The sequence below is a fragment of the Dendrobates tinctorius genome, unplaced genomic scaffold, assembly GCF_039654945.1.
Source record: "Dendrobates tinctorius isolate UK_male_01 unplaced genomic scaffold, ASM3965494v1 ptg000261l, whole genome shotgun sequence".
NCBI classification, from domain to species: Eukaryota; Metazoa; Chordata; class Amphibia; order Anura; family Dendrobatidae; genus Dendrobates; species Dendrobates tinctorius.
This window is the reverse complement of record NW_027361928.1, coordinates 753,679-779,000: the sequence shown is the minus strand read 5'-3', so window position 1 is coordinate 779,000 and position 25,322 is coordinate 753,679. Positions and strand designations below refer to the sequence as shown.

General features: G+C 53.8%; 1 protein-coding gene across 2 annotated transcripts in view; it reads left to right on the top strand.

The window, feature by feature from the left end:
- RNF123 (ring finger protein 123) overlaps window positions 1–25,322 on the top strand; it is a 70,034-nt gene that overhangs the window by 21,560 nt on the left and 23,152 nt on the right. For both annotated transcript variants that reach the window (XM_073558877.1, XM_073558875.1), the window contains exons 5-27: window positions 9,067–9,164; window positions 9,238–9,292; window positions 9,427–9,512; window positions 10,661–10,747; window positions 10,825–10,892; window positions 10,963–11,095; window positions 12,482–12,589; window positions 12,972–13,076; window positions 13,145–13,270; window positions 13,334–13,426; window positions 13,681–13,754; window positions 14,924–15,041; window positions 18,214–18,313; window positions 18,582–18,643; window positions 18,723–18,794; window positions 19,046–19,166; window positions 19,250–19,351; window positions 20,233–20,339; window positions 20,414–20,606; window positions 20,808–20,953; window positions 22,629–22,712; window positions 22,787–22,894; window positions 23,782–23,959. In XM_073558877.1, coding sequence (XP_073414978.1) covers window positions 9,067–9,164; window positions 9,238–9,292; window positions 9,427–9,512; window positions 10,661–10,747; window positions 10,825–10,892; window positions 10,963–11,095; window positions 12,482–12,589; window positions 12,972–13,076; window positions 13,145–13,270; window positions 13,334–13,426; window positions 13,681–13,754; window positions 14,924–15,041; window positions 18,214–18,313; window positions 18,582–18,643; window positions 18,723–18,794; window positions 19,046–19,166; window positions 19,250–19,351; window positions 20,233–20,339; window positions 20,414–20,606; window positions 20,808–20,953; window positions 22,629–22,712; window positions 22,787–22,894; window positions 23,782–23,959 — 2,424 coding nt within the window. The remainder of the gene's footprint in view (window positions 1–9,066; window positions 9,165–9,237; window positions 9,293–9,426; window positions 9,513–10,660; window positions 10,748–10,824; window positions 10,893–10,962; window positions 11,096–12,481; window positions 12,590–12,971; window positions 13,077–13,144; window positions 13,271–13,333; window positions 13,427–13,680; window positions 13,755–14,923; window positions 15,042–18,213; window positions 18,314–18,581; window positions 18,644–18,722; window positions 18,795–19,045; window positions 19,167–19,249; window positions 19,352–20,232; window positions 20,340–20,413; window positions 20,607–20,807; window positions 20,954–22,628; window positions 22,713–22,786; window positions 22,895–23,781; window positions 23,960–25,322) is intronic.

Sequence of the window (25,322 nt, the reverse complement as noted above, 5' to 3'; positions counted from 1 at the left end):
TATATATGCAGTCACCACTAGAGGGGGCTCCTCACATACGGATGTGTATATATATACAGACTCCACTAGAGGGAGCTCCTCACATACAGATGTGTATATATACAGTCACCACTAGAGGGGGCTCCTCACATACAGATGTATATATACAGTCACCACTAGAGGGGGCTCCTCACATACAGATGTATGTATATACAGTCACCACTAGAGGGGGCTCCTCACGTACAGATGTGTATATATACAGTCACCACTACAGGGAGCTCCTCACATACAGATGTGTATATATACAGTCACCACTAGAGGGGGCTCCTCACGTACAGTTGTGTATATATACAGTGACCACTAGAGGGGGCTCCTCACATACAGATGTGTATGTATACAGTCACCACTAGAGGGGGCTCCTCACATACAGATATGTATATATACAGTCACCACTAGAGGGGGCTCCTCACGTACAGTTGTGTATATATACAGTGACCACTAGAGGGAGCTCATCACATACAGATGTGTATATATACAGTCACCACTAGAGGGGACTCCTCACATGCAGATGTATATATACAGTCACCACTAGAGGGGGCTCCTCACATACAGATGTGTGTATATATACAGTCACCACTAGAGTGGGCTCCTCACATACAGATGTGTGTATATATACAGTCACCACTAGAGGGGGCTCCTCACATACAGATGTATATATATACAGTCACCACTAGAGGGGGCTCCTCACATACAGATGTGTATATATACAGTCACCACTAGAGGGGGCTCCTCACATACAGTTGTGTATATATACAGTCACCACTAGAGGGAGCTCCTCACATACAGATGTGTATATATAAAGTCACCACTAGAGGGGGCTCCTCACATACAGTTGTGTATATATACAGTCACCACTAGAGGGAGCTCCTCACATACAGATGTGTATATATACAGTCACCACTAGAGGGGGCTCCTCACATACAGTTGTGTATATATACAGTCACCACTAGAGGGAGCTCCTCACATACAGATGTGTATATATACAGTCACCACTAGAGTGGGCTCCTCACATACAGATGTGTGTATATATACAGTCACCACTAGAGGGGGCTCCTCACATACAGATGTATATATATATATACAGTCACCACTAGAGGGAGCTCCTCACATACAGATGTGTATATATACAGTCACCACTAGAGGGGGCTCCTCACATACAGTTGTGTATATATACAGTCACCACTAGAGGGAGCTCCTCACATACAGATGTGTATATATACAGTCACCACTAGAGGGGGCTCCTCACATACAGATGTATATATATACAGTCACCACTAGAGGGGGCTCCTCACATACAGATGTGTATATATACAGTCACCACTAGAGGGAGCTCCTCAAATACAGATGTGTATATATACAGCCACCACTAGAGGGGGCTCCTCACATACAGATGTGTATATATTCAGTCACCACTAGAGGGGGCTCCTCACATACAGTTGTGTATATATACAGTCACCACTAGAGGGGGCTCCTCACATACAGTTGTGTATATATATAGTCACCACTAGAGGGGGCTCCTCACATACAGATGTATATATACAGTCACCACTAGAGGGGGCTCCTCACATACAGATGTGTATATATATATACAGACTCCACTAGAGGGGGCTCCTCACATACAGATGTATATATACAGTCACCACTAGAGGGGGCTCCTCACATACAGATGTGTATATATATACAGACTCCACTAGAGGGGGCTCCTCACATACAGATGTATATATACAGTCACCACTAGAGGGGGCTCCTCACATACAGATGTGTATATATATATACAGACTCCACTAGAGGGGGCTCCTCACATACAGATGTATATATACAGTCACCACTAGAGGGGGCTCCTCACATACAGATGTGTGTATATTTATACAGTCACTACTAGAGGGGGCTCCTCACATACAGATGTGTATATATATACAGTCACCACTAGAGGGGGCTCCTCACATACAGATGTGTGTATATATATACAGTCACCACTAGAGGAGGCTCCTCACATACAGATGTGTGTATATATATATATACAGTCACCACTAGAGGGGGCTCCTCACATACAGATGTGTATATATATTCAGTCACCACTAGAGGGGGCTCCTCACATACAGATGTGTATATATATTCAGTCACCACTAGAGGGGGCTCCTCACATACAGATGTATATATTCAGTCACCACTAGAGGGGGCTCCTCACATACAGTTGTGTGTGTATATATACAGTCAACACTAGAGGGGGCTCCTCACATACAGATGTATATATACAGTCACCACTAGAGGGGGCTCCTCACATACAGATGTGTATATATATACAGTCACCACTAGAGGGGGCTCCTCACATACAGATGTATATATTCAGTCACCACTAGAGGGGGCTCCTCACAGTTGTGTATATATTCAGTCACCACTAGAGGGGGCTCCTCACATACAGTTGTGTGTGTATATATACAGTCAGCACTAGAGGGAGCTCCTCACATACAGATGTATATATATACAGTCACCACTAGAGGGGGCTCCTCACATACAGATGTATATATACAGTCACCACTAGAGGGGGCTCCTCACATACAGATGTGTTTATATATACAGTCACCACTAGAGGGAGCTCCTCACATACAGATGTGTATATATATGCAGTCACCACTAGAGGGGGCTCCTCACATACAGATGTGTATATATACAGTCACCACTAGAGGGGGCTCCTCACATACAGATGTGTATATATACAGTCACCACTAGAGGGGGCTCCTCACATACAGATGTATATATACAGTCACCACTAGAGGGGGCTCCTCACATACAGATGTGTATATATACAGTCACCACTAGAGGGGGCTCCTCACATACAGATGTGTATATATACAGTCACCACTAGAGGGGGCTCCTCACATACAGATGTGTATATACACAGTCACCACTAGAGGGAGCTCCTCACATACAGATGTGTATATATACAGTCACCACTAGAGGGGGCTCCTCACATACAGATGTGTGTATATATATACAGTCACCACTAGAGGGGGCTCCTCACATACAGATGTGTATATATTCAGTCACCACTAGAGGGGGCTCCTCACATGCAGATGTATATATACAGTCACCACTAGAGGGGGCTCCTCACATACAGATGTGTGTATATATACAGTCACCACTAGAGGGGGCTCCTCACATACAGATGTATATATATACAGTCACCACTAGAGGGGGCTCCTCACATACAGATGTGTAGATACACAGTCACAACTAGAGGGAGCTCCTCACATACAGATGTGTATATACACAGTCACCACTAGAGGGGGCTCCTCACATACAGTTGTGTATATATACAGTCACCACTAGAGGGAGCTCCTCACATACAGATGTGTATATATACAGTCACCACTAGAGGGGGCTCCTCACATACAGTTGTGTATATATACAGTCACCACTAGAGGGGGCTCCTCACATACAGATGTGTATATATACAGTCACCACTAGAGGGGGCTCCTCACATACAGATGTGTATATATACAGTCACCTCTAGAGGGGGCTCCTCACATACAGATGTGTATATATACAGTCACCACTAGATGGGGCTCCTCACATACAGTTGTGTATATATACAGTCACCACTAGATGGGGCTCCTCACATACAGTTGTGTATATATACAGTCACCACTAGAGGGAGCTCCTCACATACAGATGTGTATATATACAGTCACCTCTAGAGGGGGCTCCTCACATACAGATATATACAGTCACCACTAGAGGGGGCTCCTCACATACAGATGTGTATATATACAGTCACCACTAGAGGGAGCTCGTCACATACAGATATATACAGTCACCACTATAGGGGGATCCTCACATACAAATGTGTATATATACAGTCACCACTAGAGGAGGCTCCTCACATACAGATGTGTATATATACAGTCACCACTAGAGGGCGCTCCTCACATACAGATATATACAGTCACCACTAGAGGGGGCTCCTCACATACAGATGTGTATATATACAGTCACCTCTAGAGGGGGCTCCTCACATACAGATATATACAGTCACCACTATAGGGGGATCCTCACATACAAATGTGTATATATACAGTCACCACTAGAGGAGGCTCCTCACATACAGATGTGTATATATACAGTCACCACTAGAGGGCGCTCCTCACATACAGATGTGTATATACACAGTCACCACTTGAGGGGGCTCCTCACATAGAGTTGTGTATATATACAGTCACCACTAGAGGGAGCTCCTCATATACAGATGTGTATAAATACAGCCACCACTAGAGGGGGCTCCTCACATACAGATGTGTATGTATATGCAGTCACCACTAGAGGGGGCTCCTCACATACAGATGTGTATATATATACAGACTCCACTAGAGGGAGCTCCTCACATACAGATGTGTATATATACAGTCACCACTAGAGGGGGCTCCTCACATACAGATGTATATATACAGTCACCACTAGAGGGGGCTCCTCACATACAGATGTGTGTGTATATATATACAGTCACCACTAGAGGGGGCTCCTCACATACAGATGTGTATATATATACAGTCACCACTAGAGGAGGCTCCTCACATACAGATGTGTATATATACAGTCACCACTAGAGGGAGCTCGTCACATACAGATGTGTATATATACAGTCACCACTAGAGGGGGCTCCTCACATACAGATGTGTATATATACAGTCACCACTAGAGGGAGCTCGTCACATACAGATGTGTATATATACAGTCACCACTAGAGGGGGCTCCTCACATACAGATGTGTATATATACAGTCACCACTAGAGGGGGCTCCTCACATACAGTTGTGTATATATACAGTCACCACTAGAGGGGGCTCCTCACATACAGATGTGTATATATACAGTCACCACTAGAGGGGGCTCCTCACATACAGATGTATATATTCAGTCACCACTAGAGGGGGCTCCTCACATACAGTTGTGTATATATACAGTCACCACTAGAGGGGGCTCCTCACATACAGTTGTGTGTGTATATATACAGTCACCACTAGAGGGGACTCCTCACATGCAGATGTATATATACAGTCACCACTAGAGGGGGCTCCTCACATACAGATGTATATATACAGTCACCACTAGAGGGGGCTCCTCACATACAGATGTATATATACAGTCACCACTAGAGGGGACTCCTCACATACAGATGTGTATATACAGTCACCACTAGAGGGGGCTCCTCACATACAGATGTGTTTATATATACAGTCACCACTAGAGGGTCTCCTCACATACGGATGTGTATTTATATATAGTCACCAATAGAGGGGGCTCCTCACATACAGATGTGTATCTATACAGTCACCACTAGAGGGAGCTCCTCACATACAGATGTGTGTATATATACAGTCACCACTAGAGGGAGCTCCTCACATACAGATGTGTATTTATATACAGTCACCACTAGAGGGGGCTCCTCAAATACAGATGTGTATATATATATACAGTCACCACTAGAGGGGGCTCCACATACAGATGTGTATTTATATACAGTCACCACTAGAGGGGGCTCATCACATACAGATGTGTATATATACAGTCACCACTAGAGGGAGCTCCTCACATACAGATGTATATATATTCAGTCACCACTAGAGGGGGCTCCTCACATACAGTTGTGTATATATACAGTCACCACTAGAGGGGGCTCCTCACATACAGTTGTGTGTGTATATATACAGTCACCACTAGAGGGGGATCCTCACATACAGATGTGTGTATATATACAGTTAGCACTAGAGGGGGCTCCTCACATACAGATGTATATATATATACAGTCACCACTAGAGGGAGCTCCTCACATACAGATGTATATATATATACAGTCACCACTATAGGGGACTCCTCACATGCAGATGTATATATACAGTCACCACTAGAGGGGGCTCCTCACATACAGATGTATATATTCAGTCACCACTAGAGGGGGCTCCTCACATACAGATGTATATATTCAGTCACCACTAGAGGGGGCTCCTCACATACAGATGTGTTTATATATACAGTCACCACTAGAGGGAGCTCCTCACATACAGATGTGTATATATATGCAGTCACCACTAGAGGGGGCTCCTCACATACAGATGTGTATATATATACAGACTCCACTAAAGGGAGCTCCTCACATACAGATGTGTATATATATGCAGTCACCACTAGAGGGGGCTCCTCACATACAGATGTGTATATATATACAGACTCCACTAGAGGGAGCTCCTCACATACAGATGTGTATATATACAGTCACCACTAGAGGGGGCTCCTCACATACAGATGTATATATACAGTCACCACTAGAGGGGGCTCCTCACATACAGATGTGTGTATATATATACAGTCACCACTAGAGGGGGCTCCTCACATACAGATGTGTATATATATACAGTCACCACTAGAGGGGGCTCCTCACATACAGATGTGTATATGTATACAGTCACCACTAGAGGGGGCTCCTCACATACAGATGTGTATATATATTCAGTCACCACTAGAGGGGGCTCCTCACATACAGATGTATATATTCAGTCACCACTAGAGGGAGCTCCTCACATACAGATGTATATATACAGTCACCACTAGAGGGGAATCCTCACATACAGATGTGTGTATATATACAGTTAGCACTAGAGGGAGCTCCTCACATACAGATGTGTATATATATACAGTTACCACTAGAGGGGGCTCCTCACATACAGATGTATATATTCAGTCACCACTAGAGGGGGCTCCTCACATACAGATGTATATGTTCAGTCACCACTAGAGGGGGCTCCTCACATACAGTTGTGTATATATACAGTCACCACTAGAGGGGGCTCCTCACATACAGTTGTGTGTGTATATATACAGTCACCACTAGAGGGGGATCCTCACATACAGATGTGTGTATATATACAGTTAGCACTAGAGGGGGCTCCTCACATACAGATGTGTATATATACAGTCACCACTAGAGGGGGCTCCTCACATACAGATGTGTGTATATATACAGTTAGCACTAGAGGGAGCTCCTCACATACAGATGTATATATACAGTCACCACTAGAGGGGGCTCCTCACATACAGATGTATATATACAGTCACCACTAGAGGGGGCTCCTCACATACAGATGTGTATATATACAGTCACCACTAGAGGGGGCTCCTCACATACAGATGTGTTTATATATACAGTCACCACTAGAGGGAGCTCCTCACATACCGATGTGTATATATATGCAGTCACCACTAGAGGGGGCTCCTCACATACGGATGTGTATATATATACAGACTCCACTAGAGGGAGCTCCTCACATACAGATGTGTATATATACAGTCACCACTAGAGGGGGCTCCTCACATACAGATGTATATATACAGTCACCACTAGAGGGGGCTCCTCACATACAGATGTGTGTGTATATATATACAGTCACCACTAGAGGGGGCTCCTCACATACAGATGTGTATATATATTCAGTCACCGCTAGAGGGGGCTCCTCACATACAGTTGTGTATATATACAGTCACCACTAGAGGGGGCTCCTCACATACAGATGTATGTATATACAGTCACCACTAGAGGGGGCTCCTCACATACAGTTGTGTATATATACAGTCACCACTAGAGGGGGCTCCGCACGTACAGTTGTGTATATATACAGTGACCACTAGAGGGAGCTCATCACATACAGATGTGTATATATACAGTCACCACTAGAGGGGGCTCCTCACATACAGATATGTATATATACAGTCACCACTAGAGGGGGCTCCTCACGTACAGTTGTGTATATATACAGTCACCACTAGAGGGGGCTCCTCACATGCAGATGTATATATACAGTCACCACTAGCGGGGGCTCCTCACATACAGATGTGTATATATATACAGTCACCACTAGAGGGGGCTCCTCACATACAGATGTGTTTATATACAGTCACCACTAGAGGGGGCTCCTCACATACAGTTGTGTATATATACAGTCACCACTAGAGGGGGCTCCTCACATACAGATGTGTATGTATATATATATATATATATATATATATATATATACAGTCACCACTAGAGGGAGCTCCTCACATACAGATGTGTATATATATATACAGTCACCACTAGAGGGGGCTCCTCACATACAGATGTGTATATATACAGTCACCACTAGAGGGGGCTCCTCACATACAGTTGTGTATATATTCAGTCACCACTAGAGGGAGCTCCTCACATACAGATGTGTGTGTATATATATATACAGTCACCACTAGAGGGGGCTCCTCACATACAGATGTGTATATATACAGTCACCACTAGAGGGAGCTCCTCACATACAGTTGTGTATATATACAGTCACCACTAGAGGGAGCTCCTCACATACAGATGTGTATATATATATATATACAGTCACCACTAGAGGGGGCTCCTCACATACAGATGTGTATATATACAGTCACCACTAGAGGGGGCTCCTCACATACAGATGTGTATATATACAGTCACCACTAGAGGGGGCTCCTCACATACAGATGTGTGTGTATATATACAGTTACCACTAGAGGGGGCTCCTCACATACAGATGTGTATATATATACAGTCACCAGTAGAGGGGGCTCCTCACATACAGATGTATATATATACAATCACCACTAGAGGGGGCTCCTCACATACAGATGTGTATATATATACAGTCACCAGTAGAGGGGGCTCCTCACATACAGATGTGTGTATATACAGTCACCACTAGAGGGGGCTCCTCACATACAGATGTATATATATACAGTCACCACTAGAGGGGGCTCCTCACATACAGATGTATATATATACAGTCACCACTAGAGGGGGCTCCTCACATACAGATGTGTATATATACAGTCACCACTAGAGGGGGCTCCTCACATACAGATGTATATATATATATACAGTCAGCACTAGAGAGGCTGCTGTAGATATTTTTGTCTGTAGGAGGAACCTTCTGATTCCTCGGTCCCTGATTGGTTGTGTCTTCTCTTTCCTCGGTCTCAGATCCTGTATTGGTCGGGCGTCTGGGTCCGTCCCCGGTGGTCTTGGATCACACCAGCGGCTTTGAAGGCTTACTTCTGGTGGACGACGATCTCCTGGGGGTGAGTGCTCGTGGTCGGCCTTGGCTCCGCTCTTCCGCTGATCTCTGGCGCTGACGCCGCTCTCTGCCCACAGGTGATTGGTCACAGTAACTTCAGCTCCATCAGAGCCACCACCTGCGTGTTCACAGGTGAGTCTGGTGGTCCTGGCCGGGTGGGGAGAACGATGTGGGACCTGGCAGCTTGTGGTACTACTGTCCCCAGAATGTCGTCATTGAGTGGATGGTGAGGGGCCGTCCTGACGCTCCGTCTCCTCCGCCTGCAGGGCAGTGGCTGTACGAGGTGCTGATCTCCTCCCAGGGGCTGATGCAGATCGGATGGTGCACGCTCAGCTGCCGCTTCAACCAGGAGGTGAGTCCTCGAGCCAATGCTGGGGGGATGATGGCGGCTTTTGGGGGGGATGGTGGCGGCTGCTGGGCGGGATGGTGGCGGCTTTTGGGGGGGATGGTGGCGGCTTTTGGGAGGATGGTGGCGGCTGCTGGGGGGATGGTGGCGGCTTTTGGGGAGGATGGTGGCGGCTGCTGGGGGGATAACGGCTGCTGTGGGGGATGATGGCGGTTGCTGTGGGGGATGATGGCGGTTGCTGTGGGGGATGACGGCTGCTGTGGGGGATGATGGCGGTTGCTGGGGGGATGATGGCGGCTGCTGAGGGGATGGTGGCGGCTGCTGTGGGGATAACGGCTGCTGTGGGGGATGATGGCGGTTGCTGTGGGGGATGATGGCGGTTGTTGTGGGGGATGATGGCGGCTGGGGGGATGATGGCGGCTGCTGGGGGGATGATGGTTGCTGTGGGGGATGATGGCGGTTGCTGTGGGGGATGATGGCGGTTGTTGTGGGGGATGATGGCGGCTGCTGGGGGGGATGATGGCGGCTGCTGGGGGGGATGATGGCGGCTGCTGGGGGGGATGATGGCGGCTGCTGGGGGGGATGATGGCGGCTGCTGGGGGGATGATGGCGGCTGCTGGGGGGATGATGGCGGCTGCTGGGGGGATGATGACGGCTGCTGGGGGGATGGTGGCGGCTGCTGAGGGGATGGTGGCGGCTGCTGGGGGGATGATGGCGGCTGCTGGGGGGATGATGGCGGCTGCTGAGGGGATGGTGGCGGCGGCTGGGGGGATGGTGGCGGCGGCTGGGGGGATGATGGCGGCTGCTGGGGGTTGATGGCAGCTGCTGGGGGGATGACGGCTGCTGGAGGGATGGTGATGGCGGCTGCTGGGGGTATGATGACGGCTGCTGGGGGGATGATGACGGCTGCTGGGGGGATGATGACGGCTGCTGGGGGGATGGTGGTGGCGGCTGCTGGGGGGATGGTGGTGGCGGCTGCTGGGGGGATGGTGGTGGCGGCTGCTGGGGGGATGGTGGTGGCGGCTGGGGGGATGATGGTGGCTGCTGCGGGGGATGATGGCGGCTTTTGGGGGGATGGTGACTGGGGGTGATGGTGGCCGGTGGGATGACGGCTTGGGGCAGCTGGTGACCATGCCCCTTCTCTCCTCACATAGGAGGGGGTGGGGGACACTCCCGATTCTTATGCTTATGACGGGAACAGGGTACGTAAATGGAACGTGACCACCACTAACTATGGGAAGGTGAGTGCTCGGCGGAGTTGTGGGGGGCTCCACGGTCCCTCCAGACCTTTGTGTGACCGCTGTCTGCTTCCTCCTAGTCCTGGGCGGCCGGGGACATCGTCAGCTGCCTCATAGACCTGGATGAGGGATGCATCTCGTTCTGCCTGTAAGACCCCTCTGCCGGTGAGACCCCCACTAATTGTCGCACCCCCCTCACCGCCCTCTTCTCTCTGCAGGAACGGTGTGAGTCTAGGCACCGCCTTCAGCGACATCTCCCGGGGGGCCGGCGTCGCCTATTTCCCCGCCATCAGCCTTTCCTTCAAGGAGTCAGTGGCGTTTAACTTCGGCTCCCGGCCTCTTCGATATCCTTCCCTGCACAGCGGCAGCAGCGTTACAGTGTGTCAGTGCAGGAGGAGCGAGAGCGTGAGAGTGAGAATGAGAGCGAGTGAGAGCGTGAGAATGAGTGAGAGCGAGAGAGTGAGAGAATGAGAGAGAGCGAGAGAGTGAGAATGAGAGCGAGAGAGTGAGAATGAGCGAGAGAGAGAGTGAGAGAATGAGAGAGTGCGAGCGAGAGAGTGAGAATGAGAGCGAGCGAGAATGAGCGAGAGAGAGCGTGAGAGCGAGAGTGAGAGCGAGAGAGTGAGAATGAATGAGAGCGAGAGAGAGCGAGAATGAATGAGAGCGTGAGAGTGAGAATGAGAGCGAATGAGTGAGAGAGCGAGCGAGAGAGTGAGAATGTGAGCGAGCGAGAGAGAGTGAGAATGAGAACGAGAGAGAATGAGTGAGAGCGCGAGAGAGTGAGTGAGAGCGAGAGAGTGAGTGAGAATGAGAGCGAGAGTGAGAATGAGAGAGTGAGAATGAGAGCGAGAGAGAATGAGTGTGAGCGCGAGAGTGTGAGCGCGAGAGTGTGAGCGCGAGAGTGTGAGCGCGAGAGTGTGAGCGCGAGAGTGTGAGCGCGAGAGAGTGAGTGAGAGTGAGAGCGAGAATGAATGAGAGCGTGAGAGTGAGAATGAGAGCGAATGAGTGAGAGAGCGAGCGAGAGAGTGAGAATGTGAGCGAGCGAGAGAGAGTGAGAATGAGAACGAGAGAGAATGAGTGAGAGCGCGAGAGTGTGAGAGCGCGAGAGAGTGAGTGAGAGCGAGAGAGTGAGTGAGAATGAGAGCGAGAGTGAGAATGAGAGAGTGAGAATGAGAGCGAGAGAGAATGAGTGTGAGCGCGAGAGTGTGAGCGCGAGAGTGTGAGCGCGAGAGAGTGAGTGAGAGTGAGAGCGAGAGCGAGAGTGAGAATGAGAGCGAGAGTGAGAATGAGAGTGAGAGCGAGAGAATGAGAGCGAGAGAGAGCGAGTGACAGAGTGAGAATGAGAGAGAGAGCGAGAATGAGAGAGTGAGAGCGAGAGAGAGTGAGAGAGAGAGCGAGAGAATGAGAGAGAGAGCGAGAGAATGAGAGAGAGCGAGAATGAGAGAGCGAGAATGAGAGAGCGAGAGAGTGACTGAGAATGAGAGTGAGAGAGCGAGAATGAAAGAGTGAGAGAGAATGAGAATCGGAGAGAGAGCGAGAGAGAATGAGAATCAGAGAGAGAAAGTGAGCATGAGAGAGCGCCTCTCACTGACAGCAGCTTGTCTAAATTGTGAAGGAATGTGATGCTCGGTGCACTGGACGCAGTAGAACATGGCAGTGATTGGGCTTTATTCTTGGGGCAGGACGCTGTCCCTTTAATTTCTGCCATTCTTCCTTCATTCCCCCCTCACATATCCTGTGGATGGCTACCGCCCCCTGCAGGATCCCCCCGCCATTGATCTCATGAAGGCTCAGAGATTGCTGGGATATCTCAATAATGTCCTGAGCACTGGTATCGACGTGCAGGTAAGTGACCCCCGGCCCTGTCTGCCCCGACCTGAACTGTCTACCCCGACCTGCCCCGCGGCCCGGCCCTGTCTGCCCCGACCTGCCCTGTCTGCCCCGACCTGCCCTGTCTGCCCCGACCTGCGCTGCCCGGCGCTGTCTGCCCCGACCGGCCCTGTCTGCCCCGACCTGCCCTGGCCCTGTCTGCCCCGACCTGCCCTGTCTGCCTCGACCTGCCCTGGCCCTGTCTGCCTCGACCTGCCCTGGCCCTGTCTGCCTCGACCTGCCCTGGCCCTGTCTGCCCCGACCTGGGCCGCCCAGCCCTGTCTGCCCCGACCTGCCCGGCCCTCTTCTGCCCTCAGAGAGCTCCCCAGGTTCTGATCTAATACCATTTTCTTGACAGGAGGGGCGACTGGTGGACGCGGACCCCGCTATGTGGCAGCTGCAGGGGGAGCCCACCGCCCTCATCACACTGGCGCACATATTTAACCACTTTGCTCCATTGATGGTGAGTGTAGCGGGGGCATCGGCGTGGCCTTTTTCCTGTGGCCCCCGCTGACACCCCTCTCTCTGCAGTGTAAGGTGTATATGGTGGAGGACGTCCTGATGAGCTTCCTCCTGGGGATCCTGGAGGGCGGCGGCGCGGTGGGGGAGCACCCCCTCATCCAGCATCTCCTGGACCTCATGTGGCTGCTGATGGAGGTGGGTGGTGCCCTCTAGTGGCGGGAGGGCAAGGAGCACCCATTAACCCATTGTGTTCTGCAGGACTATGAAATCCAGGAGTTTCTGAAGCAGCTGATGATGTCTCTGCTCCGGGCCTATCGCTTCTCCCCTATAGTGCCCGACTTGGGGCTGCAGGTACGTCCCTGACATGAGGGGCCACAAGGGAATATGGACCCCAATCACTCGTTGTTTTGGCTGCAGTGGTGACATCACATTGGTATGGCACATCACCGCTGCAGCTGATCGCTGCGCTAGTGGCTGCTGCTCCCGACCTCGGACAGCCAGGGAGGGGGGATGCCTGCGTTGTAGTGAATTAGGGATTTTACAGAATTTGGGGTCCACTCTGATCGTGTGCTGTCCTGATGGTAACCAGCGCCCTGCACCCACAGATCCACTACCTGCGTCTGACCATCGCCATCCTGCGCCACGAGAAGTCCCGCAAGTACCTGCTCAGCAACGTGCTGTATCCGGAGGCCCGGGGCAGGGTGGGCTGTGTGTGTGCGTGTGCCGGGGCAGGGTGGGCTGTGTGTGTGCGTGTGCCGGGGCAGGGTGGGCTGTGTGTGTGCGTGTGCCGGGGCAGGGTGGGCTGTGTGTGTGTGTGTGCCGGGGCAGGGTGGGCTGTGTGTGTGCCGGGGCAGGGTGGGCCGTGTGTGTGTGTGTGCCGGGGCAGGGTGGGCTGTGTGTGTGTGTGTGTGCCGGGGCAGGGTGGGCTGTGTGTGTGTGTGCCGGGGCAGGGTGGGCTGTGTGTGTGCGTGTGCCGGGGCAGGGTGGGCTGTGTGTGTGCGTGTGCCGGGGCAGGGTGGGCTCTTTGTGCGTGTGTCGGGACAGGGTGGGATGTGTTTGTGTCGGGGCCGGGGCAGAGTGGGCTGTGTGTGCCGGGGGTCCGGGGCAGAGTGGGCTGTGTGTGCCGGGGGTCCGGGGCAGGGTGGGCTGTGTGTGCCGGGGGTCCGGGGCAGGGTGGGCTGTGTGTGCGTGTGCCGGGGCAGGGTGGGCTGTGTGTGCGTGTGCCGGGGCAGGGTGGGCTGTGTGTGTGTCGGGGCAGGGTGGGCTGTGTGTGTGCGTGTGCCGGGGCAGGGTGGGCTGTGTGTGTGCGTGTGCCGGGGCAGGGTGGGCTGTGTGTGTGCGTGTGCCGGGGCAGGGTGGGCTGTGTGTGTGCGTGTGCCGGGGCAGGGTGGGCTGTGTGTGTGCGTGTGCCGGGGCAGGGTGGACTGTGTGTGTTGGGGCCGGGGCAGGGTGGGCTGTGCGTGTGCCGGGGCAGGGTGGGCTGTGTGTGTTGGGGCCGGGGCAGGGTGGGCTGTGTGTGTTGGGGCCGGGGCAGGGTGGGCTCTTTGTGCGTGTGTCGGGACAGGGTGGGATGTGTTTGTGTCGGGGCCGGGGCAGAGTGGGCTGTGTGTGCTGGGGGTCCGGGGCAGAGTGGGCTGTGTGTGCCGGGGGTCCGGGGCAGAGTGGGCTATGTGTGCCGGGGGTCCGGGGCAGAGTGGGCTATGTGTGCCGGGGTCCGGGGCTGGGTGGGCTGTGTGTGCCGGGGGTCCGAGGCTGGGTGGGCTGTGTGTGCTGGGGGTCCGGGGCTGGGTGGGCTGTGTGTGTTCTCCGCTGTCCGGCATCTTGGTTTGTCCTTAGCAGGATTCATAGATTTGACGTCCTGCGATCAGTCGTCTTCTTCTTCATAAAGAGTCCCCTGCGGGTGGAGGAGGCCGGACTGCAGGAGCTCATCCCTACCACATGGTGGCCCCAGCGCTTCAACAAGGAGGTGAGAGAAGGCGCCGCGGGGCCACGTCCGCTGCTTTTGTGCAGTTTCCCGAATTTTCGCAGCTGTGCTCATTTATAGTAAGAGAAGTAACGCTCGGTTCTTGCAGGAAGTGAACAAGTTTTTTGCCAGAACTGATTGCTGAACCGAGCGTTACTTCTCTTACTAAGTATGTGAACTGGCTCCCGACTCGCAACGCGGCCTCCAAACGCAGCACCGCGGCCTCCAAACGCAGCACCCCGGCCTCCAAACGCAGCACCCCGGCCTCCAAACGCAGCACCCCGGCCTCCAAACGCAGCACCCCGGCCTCCAAACGCAGCACCGCGGCCTCCAAACGCAGCACCCCGGCCTCCAAACGCAGCACCCCGGCCTCCAAACGCAGCACCCCGGCCTCCAAACGCAGCACCCCGGCCTCCAAACGCAGCACCGCGGCCTCCAAACGCAGCACCCCGGCCTCCAAACGCAGCACCCCGGCCTCCAAACGCAGCACCCCGGCCTCCAAACGCAGCACCCCGGCCTCCAAACGCAGCACCGCGGCCTCCAAACGCAGCACCCCGGCCTCCAAACGCAGCATCCCGGCCTCCAAACGCAGCACCCCGGCCTCCAAACGCAGCACCCCGGCCTCCAAACGCAGCACCCCGGCCTCCAAACGCAGCACCCCGGCCTCCAAACGCAGCACCCCGGCCTCCAAACGCAGCACCCCGGCCTCCAAACGCAGCACCCCGGCCTCCAAACGCAGCACCCCGGCCTCCAAACGCAGCACCCCGGCCTCCAAACGCAGCGTCGCATGTGTCTGCAGCGTCGTCTTCATTTATAGAAAAATATTCAGGATTGAGAGTCCTCAGTGGTTGAGACCTTTTAATGGCGAACTGAAAAGATGGTGACACATTGCAGCTTTCGAGACTACTCAGGTCTCTTCTTCAGGCTAGACTAATACAAAATCTGAAGAGTCACATATTTATACACAATACAGCACAGAAAAAATGCAATAGATAAGACAAGTGACGTGAAGCAGAACTATCAATATGGGAGAGGGAGAAACATAAATATTGGACCAGTTCATAGATAAGGAGTCCGGATGTTTTATGGTCCTCTGAAACAAGTTGGTTTCTTGTCTGCCTGACCAGTCCATAAGAGCTGGCGATGACCTGATACCAGAGACTCCAAGAATAGGGACATTCTACATGCTTCCCAAAATCCACAAATCTGGAAATCCAGGGAGACCAATTATTTCATGTGTGGGCACCCTCACTGAGCAGGTATCTGGATGGGTAGAGGGTATTCTTAAACTACTGGTGAAGGATACAACTAGCTACATTCAGGACACAACTGACCTATTGAATAAACTAGCAGCAATAGGTCCTCTACCAGAAGGAACCATCCTGGCCACCATGGATGTGGAATATTTGTACTCTAATATCCCACACCAAGATGGTTTAAATGCCTGCAAATTCTTCATGGAAAACACAGGGACTGATGCTGATGCTGTGGTGAAACTTATAAAATTCATCCTCACCCACAATTACTTTGAATTTGACAACAGGATCTATCTACAAGAGACTGGCACAGCTATGGGAAGTAAAATGGCTCCACAGTATGCAAATCCTTTCATGGCCAAGCTTGAAAGCGACTTTTTGTCCTCATGCCCCATCAGGCCCCTGGCCTACTACCGCTTCATTAATGATATTCTAATCATCTGGACGGAGTCTGAGCAACAGCTAAAGACGTTCCACGAACAGTTTAATCAATTTCATCCCACCATCAATTTAACACTCAACTACTCCAGTACTGAGATTAATTTTTTGGACACCATCATTAAGCTAAAAAACAATGAAATAGAGACATCCCTGTATCAGAAGCCAATCGACCGTCCAACATACCTTAAATGGGACAGATTCCATCCAAAACACATAAAGAACTCTATTATCTATAGACAAGCCATCAGATACAATCGTATATGTTCCAACCCCATGGATAGAGACAAACACCTTGGTCGCCTCAAAAAGACCTTATGAATCAGGGCTACCATCCAAGAACAATTGAAAACCAAATTACAAGAGCCACCAGAATGTCAAGGAATCACCTGCTACATTACAAAGCTAAAGAAGAAAATAACCGAGTGCCTCTAGTGGTCACCTACAACCCAAATCTGGAGGTGCTAAGGGGAGCTGCACGGAAATTACAACCTTTACTACAAAAAGATGCCCGATCACAATCCATATTTCCAGACCCCCCACTGCTGTGCTTTAGGCAGCCCCCAAATCTAAGAAGCATCATTGTCAGAAGCCCCCTGTCCTCTCCAACAACTGCAGGAACCTTTCCCTGCAACCAGAAAAAATGTAAAACCTGTCCATTTATAATGACCACGGACAAGATAAAGATCCCCAACTCATCAGGACTACAAGATCCCAGGTACTCTCAGCTGCATCACATCTAATGGGGTGTACTTAATTATTTGTACTAAATGTCCAACTGGGGGTCTGTATGTGGGGGAGACCGGGCAAAAGCTTAGAACAAGGATGAATGCTCATCATCACACAATAAGAGAAATAAGAATGGATCTACCTGTGGCCAAACATTTCTGTATCCCTGATCACAACACCATGGATATGAAATTACTGGTATTGAAAGGTAACTTCACATGTCAGAGAGAGAGACGAGTTTGGGAGTATAAATTTATGATGACCTTTGACACTCTCAGTGCTGGAATGAATGTGTCGCATGGATTTATGTCTTTTTACACCAATTAAGGAATTTGCTTTCAAGACCGGGTGGGGGCATCACAACACATTAGGAGACCCCAATCAGAGGACCATAAAACATCCGGACTCCTTATCTATGAACTGGTCCAATATTTATGTTTCTCCCTCTCCCATATTGATAGTTCTGCTTCACGTCACTTGTCTTATCTATTGCATTTTTTCTCTGCTGTATTGTGCATAAATACGTGACTCTTCAGATGTTGTATTAGTCTTTGCCTGATGAAGAGACCTGAGGAGTCTGGAAAGCTGCAATGTGTTACCATCTTTTCAGTTCGCCATTAAAAGGCATCAACCACTGAGGACTCTCAATTCTGAATATTTTCTATCTACTGGCTAACACGGTACAAAGATATACATCTTCCCTGTGTCTTCATTTATAGAAATTCTGTTTTGTTTTTTGTTTTTTTTTTAAGGGAAAAGAAATTAAGGAGCCGACGGAGGAGAGCGGCGAGGAGCGACTGCGGAGGAGGGCGTACGAGAGGGGCTGCACCCGGCTGAAGAAGCGCATTGAAGGTGCCTGAGGTGGAAGGATGTCTGAGGCCGCCCGTCTGTCCCGGGGGGGGGGATCGCCCGTCTGTCCCGGGGGGGGGGATCGCCCGTCTGTCCCGGGGGGGGGATCGCCCGTCTGTCCCGGGGGGGGGGGATCGCCCGTCTGTCCCGGGGGGGGGGGATCGCACGTCTGTCCCGGGGGGTCGCCCGTCTGTCCCGGGGGTACGCCCGTCTGTCCCGGGGGCCGCCCGTCTTTGCCCCCGGAGACACTGATGTCTGCCCTTTCTTTCAGTGGTGGAGGAGCTGCAGGTTCAGATCCTGAGACTTCTGCTGAACAACAAGGACAAAGGAGCAGTAAGTGCAGCCGGGCGTCAGGAGGGCAGAGCTGCTCGGCCCCCTCTCCACACCTCTGACACTGGGGGTCTTTTCACAGGGTGAAGCGTCTCGTTATATTTTCCTCAACAAGTTCAGGAAGTTTCTCCAGGAGAACGCAAGTAACCGCGGGGTGAGCGCCAGAGATGTCTCTTCTGTCTGTCCGTCATCATGGGAAGAAGTCTGCAGTCTCTGTACACTGGTGGCGCCGGTCTCTTCTGTTCATCATCATGGGGTGGAGTCTGCGGTCTCCTACCCGGCTGGTAGCAGTCTCTTGTCTGTCATCATGGGGTGGAGTCTGCGGTCTGTACTCTGGTGGCGGCGGTCTCTTCTGTCTGTCCGTCATCAGGGGGCGCCGTCTTCTCACTGCTGTGTCGCCCCCAGAACCCGACGGTGCTGTGCCCCCCGGAGTACATGGTGTGCTTCCTGCACCGCCTGGTGACCGCGCTGCGCTGCTGCTGGGACGAGGTCCAGGCCCGGAGTGCGTCGGCGCTCTGCAGTGAGGGTGCGCTGAGACTCGGGGGACTCCGGGGGGTTTTGGGAGCTGTTGGTTCTTTCCTTGTGTCCTGATCCGCTCTGCGCCCCCAGATGCCTACGTGCCGCCCCAGCTCTTCTACAACGGGAAGGTGGATTACTTCGATCTGCAGCGGCTCGGGGGGCTTCTCTCTCATCTACGGAAGATGCTGAAAGGTGGGACCTCTTCTGGATTGGGCAGAGCGCAGGGGATGGGGGCAAAGCTGTGGGACAAGGGCAATTCGGGAGTGGGGCAGAACGAGGGTCTGCGTGGGGGGACGGGGCAGAGTGGTGAGACAGGCAGCTCAGGGGGGCAAAACAGTAGGACCGGGGCAGAGCGGAGGGCAGTGCAGCAGGACTGGAGCTGTTTGGGGGACGGGGTCAACTCGGGGACAGCACGGTGGGACGGAGGTTGCATGAGGGGACGAGGCAGAGCTGTGGGACGGAGTCTGCGTGGGTGGACGGGGCATCTGGGGGCAGTGCTGTGGGACGGGGTCAGTGCGGTGGGATGGGGGCTGCATGAGGGGATTGGTCAGAGCGGTGGGGCTGGGGCTCACATGAGGGGTGGGATGCGGACTGTGTGGGGGTACGGCATCGGGGGGCTGTGCGGTGGGACGGGGGCTGCATGGAGGATGAGGCAGAGCGGTGGGGGACGGGGCAGAGCTGTGGGACGGAGTCTGCGTGGGTGGACGGGGCATCTGGGGGCAGTGCTGTGGGACGGGGTCAGTGTGGTGGGATGGGGGCTGCATGAGGGGATTGGTCAGAGCGGTGGGGCTGGGGCTACATGAGGGGTGGGATGCGGACTGTGTGGGGGTACGGCATCGGGGGGCTGTGCGGTGGGACGGGGGCTGCATGGAGGATGAGGCAGAGCGGTGGGGGACGGGGCAGAGCGGTGGGACGGGGGCTGCGTGGGGGACGGGGCAGACCGGTGGGACGGGGGCTGCGTGAGGGAACGGGGCGTATCGTGGGGCTGCATGGGGGACAGGGCAGGGCAGTGGGACGGGGCTGCGTGGGTGGATGGAGCAGAGCGGTCCTGACAGCTTATGTTTCCATCGCAGATGACCTCGCGTCTAAGGCCAATATCGTCATTGACCCGTCGGAGCTGCAGGCCGTCACTATGGATGACCTGGAGGAGGAGGATGAGTCCGCAAGCACCACGGCCCAGGTGGGTGAGGGGTAGATGAGGGGCAGCGTGACCGTCACGGCCATCCACACTCACCTCTGCCCCTCTCTATTCAGAGAGCATCCGCGGCTCTGGCTATCGGGGGGGCACTGGCGCGGCCCAGCTGGCTCAGCTCACCAACCCTGGGGAGAGCCAATCGCTTCCTGAGCACCGCGGCCGTCAGTCTGATGAACCCACGCCGGCCCCTGGGGGCCCTGGAGAAAGTTAAAGTGCGGAGCCTGAGCGTGGAGCAGCGAACCGAAGATGACAGTAGGTGATGGGCCGGGGAGAGTGATCGGGTGCACCGCTGACCCCTAAATTTCTGTCTAAAAAGCCTCAAGAGATATATATTGGGGTCTCATGCCGATATTGGGGGCTTGTGTCAGAGGAGACCTCTGCCGGCCCTAATGTACGTGATGAGCAGCTGATCACATCACCGCTGGCACTGAGCGCAGCTTTCTTCCGTTATAGTTGAAGGGCATCATGGGAATGATGGGCTGCTCCTAGGAAGACCCCCGGAGGAGACGGAGCTGCCAATCACGGAGAACTCGCTGCTGGAGATCCTGGACGGGGCAGTGATGATGTACAATCTGAGCGTGCACCAGCAGCTGGGGAAGGTGAGGCCCGGCCCACCCCGAGCATATCCCCACCGCTGCCCGGGCCAAACCCCTGACCAGATCCCGACCGCTGCCCGGCACACCCTGAGCATATCCTGACTGCTGCCCGGCACACCCTGAGCATATCCCGACCGCTGCCCGGCACACCCTGAGCATATCCCGACCGCAGCCCGGCACACCCCGAGTAGATCCCCACCGCTGCCCGGGCCAAACCCCGAGCAGATCCCCACCGCTGCCCGGGCCAAACCCCGAGCAGATCCCCACCGCTGCCCGGGCCAAACCCCGAGCAGATCCCCACCGCTGCCCGGGCCAAACCCCGAGCAGATCCCCACCGCTGCCCGGGCCAAACCCCGAGCAGATCCCCACCGCTGCCCGGGCCAAACCCCGAGCAGATCCCCACCGCTGCCCGGCACACCCTGAGCAGATCCTGACTGCTGCCCGGGCCAAACCCCGAGCAGATCCTGACTGATGCCCGGCACCCGATCAGATCCCGACCGCTGCCCGGGCCAAACCCCTGAGCAGATCCCGACCGCTGCCCGGCACACCCTGATCAGATCCCGACCGCTGCCCGGGCCAAACCCCTGAGCAGATCCCCACCGCTGCCCGGCTCCCGCCCCGAGCAGATCATGACTGCTGCCCAGCACACCCTGAGCAGATCCCCACCGCTGCCCGGGCCAAACCCCTGAGCAGATCCTGACCGCTGCCTGGCCCACGCCGAGCAGATCCCCACCGCTGCCCGGCACACCCTGAGCAAATCCCCACCGCTGCCCGGCACACCCCGAGCAGATCCCCACCGCTGCCCGGGCCAAACCCCGAGCAGATCCCCACCGCTGCCCGGCACACCCTGAGCAGATCCTGACTGCTGCCCGGGCCAAACCCCGAGCAGATCCTGACTGATGCCCGGCACCCGATCAGATCCCGACCGCTGCCCGGGCCAAACCCCTGAGCAGATCCCGACCTCTGCCCGGCACACCCTGATCAGATCCCGACCGCTGCCCGGGCCAAACCCCTGAGCAGATCCTCACCGCTGCCCGGCTCCCGCCCCGAGCAGATCATGACTGCTGCCCAGCACACCCTGAGCAGATCCCCACCGCTGCCCGGGCCAAACCCCTGAGCAGATCCTGACCGCTGCCTGGCCCACGCCGAGCAGATCCCCACCGCTGCCCGGCACACCCCGAGCAAATCCCCACCGCTGCCCGGCACACCCCGAGCAGATAACCACCGCAGCCCGGCACACCCAGAGCAGATCCCCACCGCTGCCCGGCACACCCTGAGCAGATCCCAACCGCTGCCCGGGCCAAACCCCTGAGCAGATCCCGACCGCTGCCCGGCCCCCGCCTCCAGCAAATCCCAATCGCTGCCCGGCACACCCTGAGCAGATAACCACCGCAGCACGGCACACCCTGAGCAGATCCCCACCGCTGCCCGGCACACCCTGAGCAGATCCCCACCGCTGCCCGGCACACCCTGAGCAGATCCCCACCGCTGCCCGGCTGAGCAGATCCCCACCGCTGCCCGGCACACCCTGAGCAGATCCCAACTGCTGCCCGGACCAAACCCCTGAGCAGATCCCGACCGCTGCCCGGCCCCCGCCTCGAGCAAATCCCGATCCCTGCCCGGCCCGCCCCGAGCAGATCACGTCTACTTCCTTCTATATCGTGTCGTTTTCTTGCAGATGGTCGGGGTCTCAGACGATGTGAATGAATATGCTTTGGCCCTTAAAGACACAGAGGAGAAGATAAAGCGCTGCCCCCAGAGGGTGAGTAGGGGCCGCCCCAGCTGTGCCCGCAGGGTGGCACCGCCGCTATTTCTAATAATATGTGGTCTGGACAGAGGCCGGACATCCTGGAGGAGCTGAAGAAGAGTCAGCAAGTCTTCCTGGAGAAGCTGAACCACCTGAGCCGGCGGCTGGCCTGGATCAACGTCACCATCTACTCCAAGGTACCGGCCGCCCCATGTGGCCCCCACCCTCACTGCCCCACCAGCTGCATCTGACCGCTCCCCGGGCCTGGCACACACTGACATTAGGGCAAAAGGGCAGAATACACCGATCTGCTGGGGGGCCAGGGCTGAGGAATGGGCGGCAGCAGATGGGTGAGAGCCAGTGTGTCCGGTCACCTCCCCGACCTCTGCCCCCGGTCACCTCCCCGACCTCTGCCCCCGGTCACCTCCCCGACCTCTGCCCCCGGTCACCTCCCCGACCTCTACCCCCGGTCACCTCCCCGACCTCTGCCACCGGTCACCTCTTCTGCCCCCGGTCACCTCCCCGACCTCTGCCCCCGGTCACCTCCCCGACCTCTGCCCCCGGTCACCTCCCCGACCTCTGCCACCGGTCACCTCCCCGACCTCTGCCCCCGGTCACCTCCCCGACCTCTGCCACCGGTCACCTCCTCTGCCCCCGGTCACCTCCCCGACCTCTGCCCCCGGTCACCTCCCCGACCTCTGCCCCCGGTCACCTCCCCGACCTCTGCCACCGGTCACCTCCCCGACCTCTGCCCCCGGTCACCTCCCCGACCTCTGCCACCGGTCACCTCCCCGACCTCTGCCACCGGTCACCTCCCCGACCTCTGCCACCGGTCACCTCCCCGACCTCTGCCACCGGTCAGTGACAGGAGAGAATTTAGTATTAGTCCGGGGTCACACATGCAAGGAATATGGCCGAGTCTCGCATGTTAATACCCGGCACTCAGGAGCGGAGCGTGCTGCTGCATAGCAATACATGGAGCCGCTCCTGAGTGCCGGGTATTAACATGCGAGACTCGGCCATATTCCTCGCATGTGTGACCCCGGCCTTAGGAAAAGTAACTGATCACTGTCCTCCACCCCAGGAGAAGATGCAGGACATCTACTGGTTACTGCAGGTCTGTCTGCGGAGCATCCAGCACTCCGACCGCACTGGAGCACTCTTCGCCTTCATGCCGGAGTTCTACCTGAATGTCGCCATGAACAGTTATAACTCCCTGAAGAATTACTTCAGCCCCGTCAGCAGCATGGAGGAGCTTCCCGGTATGTACACAGCAGAATAGTGAGCGCAGCTCTGGAGTATAATACAGGATGTAACTCAGGATCAGTAATGTAATGTATGTACACAGTGACTGCACCAGCAGAATAGTGAGTGCAGCTCTGGGGTATAATACAGGATGTAACTCAGGATCAGTAATGTATGTACACAGTGACTGCACCAGCAGAATAGTGAGTGCAGCTCTGGAGCATAATACAGGATGTAACTCAGGATCAGTAATGTAATGTATGTACACAGTGACTGCTCCAGCAGAATAGTGAGTGCAGCTCTGGGGTATAATAAAGGATGTAACTCAGGATCAGTAATGTAATGTATGTACACAGTGACTGCACCAGCAGAATAGTGAGTGCAGCTCTGGGGTATAATACAGGATGTAACTCAGGATCAGTAATGTAATGTATGTACACAGTGACTGCTCCAGCAGAATAGTGAGTGCAGCTCTGGAGCATAATACAGGATGAAACTCAGGATCAGTAATGTAATGTATGTACACAGTGACTGCTCCAGCAGAATAGTGAGTGCAGCTCTGGGGTATAATACAGGATGTAACTCAGGATCAGTAATGTAATGTATGTACACAGTGACTGCACCAGCAGAATAGTGAGTGCAGCTCTGGAGCATAATACAGGATGTAACTCAGGATCAGTAATGTAATGTATGTACACAGTGACTGCTCCAGCAGAATAGTGAGTGCAGCTCTGGGGTATAATACAGGATGTAACTCAGGATCAGTAATGTAATGTATGTACACAGTGACTGCACCAGCAGAATAGTGAGTGCAGCTCTGGGGTATAATACAGGATGTAACTCAGGATCAGTAATGTAATGTATGTACACAGTGACTGCACCAGCAGAATAGTGAGTGCAGCTCTGGGGTATAATACAGGATGTAACTCAGGATCAGTAATGTATGTACACAGTGACTGCACCAGCAGAATAGTGAGTGCAGCTCTGGGGTATAATACAGGATGTAACTCAGGATCAGTAATGTAATGTATGTACACAGTGACTGCACCAGCAGAATAGTGAGTGCAGCTCTGGGGTATAATACAGGATGTAACTCAGGATCAGTAATGTAATGTATGTACACAGTGACTGTACCAGCAGAATAGTGAGTGCAGCTCTGGAGTATAATACAGGATGTAACTCAGGATCAGTAATGTAATGTATGTACACAGTGACAGCACCAGCAGAATAGTGAGTGCAGCGCTGGGGTATAATACAGGATGTAACTCAGGATCAGTAATGTATGTACACAGTGACTGCACCAGCAGAATAGTAAGTGCAGCTCTGGGGTATAATACAGGATGTAACTCAGGATCAGTAATGTAATGTATGTACACAGTG